General features: G+C 36.3%; 1 protein-coding gene across 1 annotated transcript in view; it reads left to right on the top strand.

Annotated features, from left to right (window-relative positions):
* Nucleotides 1–230: 230 nt before the first annotated feature.
* The window catches only part of LOC140231786 (uncharacterized), a 58,636-nt gene continuing 52,866 nt past the window's right edge, over nt 231–6,000 (top strand). The window contains exon 1 of the mRNA XM_072311942.1: nt 231–285. Within this exon, the coding sequence (XP_072168043.1) occupies nt 231–285 (55 nt within the window). The remainder of the gene's footprint in view (nt 286–6,000) is intronic.

Below are 6,000 nucleotides of genomic sequence, written 5' to 3'. Positions count from 1 at the left end.
GGTAAGAAGTGAAGTGCAAGTCCATTCTGAGGTACACCGAAAGATTTGCTGTGGACGGACGAGGAGACTAGCAATTGTTATTGCTTGATTAGGGAACTTTACTATCTGCCAGCAACACACAAGCGGAATTGTGAAACGTCTGCAGGGCTAATTTCAAACCCGGACTATCGGCAGGGGCGCGGGATACACTGTACTCCGAGATCTGCTGCAATTAACTCTCCGGCCCAGAAATGAAATTAATTTTGCTGACTCTTCTCTGTCTGGCGACTCTGGCGTTGGCCCAAGGTAAGGCTTGAAATGAAATGTTTGTTCAGCTGAGAGAGAGAAAGAAAGAGAGGGGAACCCGGAGAACGTAAAATCAACGAAAGAAACTTAATTATGTGTTTCTGTCTGCTGACCGTCACTCTCCTCGACCTACATTTTGAGCGTTCTGATTACGGAGTCTACCTGTTGTTACGCTGATTTAACTCTTTGTCATTTCCAATAGCAACCTGTTCATACAAAATGTTAATGAGATTTAATTTTGAAATAGTTTAGCATTTTGAGGTAATTAAGCGGATATTGTTCCACTTGTTTCATAAATTATATAATAACAGGCATCTATAGTCCATTACATTAGATGGATCGTTAACTTACAGTTTATGTTTTGGGAGAATATGATATAACAATTACACAATTACCACTATCTATAAAGACATGAAGCGTACATGGCTCACCAAAGATCGATCAACTAATATTTTATCTTAGAGAGAAACATAAATATGGAGAAGTCACATATAAACCTATCATTATTATTTTACGTAACAACGCAATTTTTCTGGATTTCCTTTATCGTTTCCGTTTCTTCCCTGTCTCTCTTTCATTATTATATCATTATTCGAATTCTTTATTCATGTATTATTCATATCTATAGGACGATATCGTTAAAGTAAGCCTGAAATAATGAAACAAAAGTTTACCACCGAAGCATGACTTAATTATACCGAGTGTCCCCAAAAAAGTGGAACGGTGGATTTTCAGTATATTGCGGTCTAAAAGTGATATATTTTTTGACATCATTAGAAAGAGCATCTTCCGCAGAAGACAATGATACCAAAATCTTTAAATTTGGTTCAGTACTTTTTATTCTACGCCAATTTCTGTAAATGCAGTCATTTTCAAATTTCGTCGGATTTTTGCGACTTATGAGATAATAACTTGAGCGCGACACGCGATCCATACGGTGAATATTGTGTAAGCTCGGTGATCCATGTCAACAAACGATACAGCTTTCACATTGGGCGCGGGCCAGGAAAAAAACAGTGTGTGTTTGTGTGTGTGTGTGTGTGTATGGGTGTGTGTGTCTGTATGTGTGTGCGCGCCCAATGTGAAAGCTGTGGTATTCTTTTGTTGACATGGATCAACGAGCTTACACAATTCACCGTATGGAACGCTCGTCGCACCCAAATTATTATCTCATAAGTCGCAAAAATTTGAAAATGACTGCATTTACAGAAATTGGCGTAGAATAAAAAGTACTGAACCAAATTTAATGATTTTGGTATCATTGTCTTTTGCGGAAGATGCTCTTTCTAATGACGTCAAAATATATAAAACTTTTAGAACGCAAGGTACTGAAAATCCACCATTCCGCTTTTTTTGGGACACCCGGGTCCCGTTCCATAAAACTTTTTTAGCAACCTTAGAAAATTCTGGTTGGGATTTGCCCAACCTGAATTTTTTAAGGTTGCTAATCTAAGAATGTAAAATCCGTTGCATAAAAACTCTGGTTGGGAGCTTCCAACCGGAACTTTGTGATTTCAACCGGAAAAAAATCCGGTTGGAGTTTTATGCAACGGGCCCCCGGTATAATTAAGTCATGCTTCGGTGGTAAACTTTTGTTTCATTATTTCAGGCTTACTTTAATGATATCGTCCTATAGATATGAATAATACATGAATAAAGAATTCGAATGCTTTGTTTTGTCGTTCATCGTATGAAAGTCATCAAAAATGTCTGATAGATCTAAAATGATCTATATAGGTGGAAGATTACATTTTTTTCGCAATATTCCCCTCTCCATTACAAAACTCAAGGTGACTCTTGCCAAATTTGAGGAGTAGAGGACTGATAGATACATATTACTACAGAGAGTTTATAATTCTGTAAACAAAATCAATCGTGTATAATCATATTCACCATTACTCACTGGAGTTATCTAGTTTATGTTAAGAAGGCAAAGCAAAGAAAAAAAAACACACACCTAAAAACACACTTTCAAAAAAAGAGGTCACTTTCAAATCTAACTCATCATTTGTCATTATATATATATATTTTTTTTTTTTCTGGTGCATGATTGAAAGAGACAATAAACATGATCACATGTAAAGCAGGCATGAAGTTTCTGCGACCCAGTGACTTTTTATTTGCTAAGAGGAACGAATTGCTAGGCACAGGCTTATATCTAGACGACCTCGCTCTCTGTTTATTTTTTCTTTCTTCCCGACCCAATCAGCAAATAACGATTGTTTCTTTGCGCAAATAGATGGGAAATTCCTGGTTAGGGCATTGACTAACTTTCTTTCTTCCTCTCTCTCTCTCTCCCCGTGAGAAGCAGTGGCTCAATGAAGTTGCAAAACAAGTTGCGAATGATGAATTATTTGGGGCTTAATCATTATGATCATGTAAAAGTAGCAAATCGCGTCATGCGTGGGAGAACCACCCTCTATGCTTAGGGTCAAACACGGGGCTCGCAATGCCATTGAGTTAGACTCGCCTATTACTTTCCCCACTTACTCCTTGGGTGTTGACACAGTTTTTCAACTTGACTGAACTGCCCTCAACTCTGTTCGCTGCTAGACAATCTATCATAAACAGTTGTATACTACTCATGAAATCGCAATAAGACCACAATATTTCACCGCAGTATATACATCTAGAGGCAAAAGAGAAATAGGCCTAGAATTGGTCCAGCCCATATAAATGAAACACACTTTACAAGCACCCAAATACAGTAGAAACCAGGACTAGTATTAAACCCAACGTTGCATAGCATCGAATCACACAGATTACATCGGTATATTCATTGACCCGCGACTTTGCTTGGTCAAGCACAGAACGATCTCCATGCCATCTAGTAACCATGGCAAAGGAATGTGAGCTTCTTATTTATGTAATGAAAAATGCCCACGCAAAGATAAACATTGACATTCTATTGTAAGTCTAAAAGAGGTAACGGGGATGAAGCATCAGTGGGGAAAGGGTGCGTTGTAACTTCACGGGAAGTTGAATGCACTAAAATAATCCGCCAATCGTGTGATACTACTGAACTGCTTGGAAACAAGCCATGAAATATGTTTTGCTCTTATTTTTTTTTTGTCTACTGTTCATTTGGTAAAGGCGATTACAATTACGACAAATATCCAATGAAGAGAATTATACTATATCTCGGGGTAACATCATCAAAGTGGCGCGCATAGGGGTGTAGCTTGTCATGAAGAGCATTGTCCGCATCGAGGCCCTTTATATCAAAATGGTGAATGTATAGCTTCAACACAATGCACGGAGTTGAAGAGGAGCATTTTTTAGACGTAAGGTATATACTTATCATATATATATCTTCCTTTATATTTCATATATCTTTCACCCCTCTTTTCTCTCTCTTCCTGTCTATAGCCTGTGTCAGGAAGTGAGTATCATTTGTTGTATGATTTTTTTTTTCTTTTCTAGAGAGGGGGGGGGGTGTTCAAAGGGTTAGGACGAGAAGTGCGAAGTTTCACACATTTCTCTTTGTCATGGAAATAAACATGTAGAAATAAACTAATATTCATGTAAAAAAAAGTTAAAGTATATAATGCAGTCCTGAAACAAGTTATACATAATATATATATACATACATACATATCATACATATACATTAACATAAAACATATACATACGCATATACATGGATATAGGAATGCTTCTGAAGTGTGTATGACTTGCCTCATGGCTAGGCTCTAGTGAAGTTAAACTCAAATCCCAAAACTTGTGAGTGTCTTAATAACTCAAAAATTGGGAATGTCTTTTAGTGCATTTCAGTTCTATTATAGGGTTATATCACCTCCATATATATTTATTTCCGTGAAAATTGGCCGTGACCAATATATATATATATATATATATATATATATATATATATATCCCTAGTTGGCACCTTAGGGAGACATATTGGGGGGAAGTGTCTTCATTAGGGAGACAACTGGTCATTAAGGAGACAATTTTCGTGTCTCCATTGCGTAAACTGCCATTGAACATGTATATAAAAAATTTGCATATAAAACAAATGGAAATGTCTTCCAAATGACCCATCTAGGAGTATATATATATATATATATATATACATATATATATATATATATATATATATATATATATGTATACGTATATATTGTTGGGGCAACTTTGGCGGTAAAATAGACTGAACTTTGCTATGAAGAAAGGCGGCGATTTGGCAAGCCATTTTGGTCGCGGCAACTAGCTGAAAAGCGGGCAGTTATATCAAGGTGAGATAAACACATAAAAACCGTGTACACACTCATTGACTTCGTGGCTGTTAATACACACCTTACCGATTTCACGTCCGATTTTGTTAAAACTTCTTTGATATTGTCTTGTTTCAGTTTACTTTATCTTTGTAGGTCAACACGAATACTGGACACTGTTCTACAACATGACAGCTACATAAAACAACAACAAACAAAACCGAACTTCGCAGCCTGAGATGCAAAATATCATTCAACTTAGTGAGAAGCACTCAAGTTCATCCTACTCCGAAAGCTGTAAAAATGAATCATTCATTATATCATGTGATCAAAGAACAATTATCATGGTATTTATTTACACTATCGTAGTCCTTCCAATCTGGTCACTCACTTTTTTGTCACCTTCATAAACTGGTAATGTTAAACGGCTATTTTGGGTAATACAATCAAAGACAGGGCGGAAAACTGTTAGTAAGTGGGTTCATGGAGCGCATATTTGCAGCTCAAATTGATAACATCTGAAGGAATTCATTCCTCTTCATACCCATACAGTTTTAGAGCTTGGCGATCTTCCGCGCTTGGACAAGATAATCATGACATGTATAGGAACATCATAGGAAGATAGTTATCTAGAAGGATGAAGCCAGATTCCAATAGTAAAAAGCTTTGCTTTTTCTTCAAAGGGACCCACATCTACACGCATTGTCTTAACAGCGGGTCCTTCCGTATTTCGTACATTACGTCATTATTCTCCTTCGTGATTGACTACAATTTTTCGTCATTATGATGATATATCATTATGTTTTCAGCTGTTGTATATTTTGTCTCTTTCAAACTTTACCGTTTACATTACTTTTGTAACAAAACAAAAAAAGAGCGAAGTGAATTTTATAGTGTTCTGTCAAAATATAAAAAGAAGTTTAAATTGCATTGAAAATCGTCATGGTGCCCGGCATTTCCAAATATTTTCTTAGGATTTTATTAAAATGTTTCCTCTGGTAGTGCATACCTTCAATATGACATTGCTTTATATCTTTACCTTGTGCCCTTTTCGTACGACCGTACTATATAATGATGTATATCGATGCATATGTAATTCACATAGGTATGCCGACATTACGTTTCACTGTATTGACAATAGAATACATAACAAAAAACAAAAAGTAACTTCCCGCTCATCAAAATAGAGTAACTTTGGAAAGAATCCGTTTTGAGCAAAATGATTTAGCAGGGCTATATTTACACTTATTGACTAACTTATATGTGAAAAAGAGAGTGATATGTTGAGTCATGGATAAGTAAGCACATATCTGAAATAAAGTAGTCACTTTAAAAGAAACAAAAGTAGCTTTTGCATGGGAATTCTGTGAAACATTCTGTATCTGGTGAAAGTTAGATTACTGTTGTTGTTTCGTCTGCCATTGCATAACCCTCTTATACTATTGTGGCATTATCATTTTAACATTTCTTGCTTCATTTTTATGGTGTGCTCTTTCAA

The sequence above is a fragment of the Diadema setosum genome, chromosome 8 (genome assembly GCF_964275005.1).
Source record: "Diadema setosum chromosome 8, eeDiaSeto1, whole genome shotgun sequence".
Taxonomy (NCBI): Eukaryota; Metazoa; Echinodermata; class Echinoidea; order Diadematoida; family Diadematidae; genus Diadema; species Diadema setosum.
The sequence above is the reverse complement of the archived record's forward strand: the minus strand, read 5'-3'. Positions and strand labels throughout refer to the sequence as shown.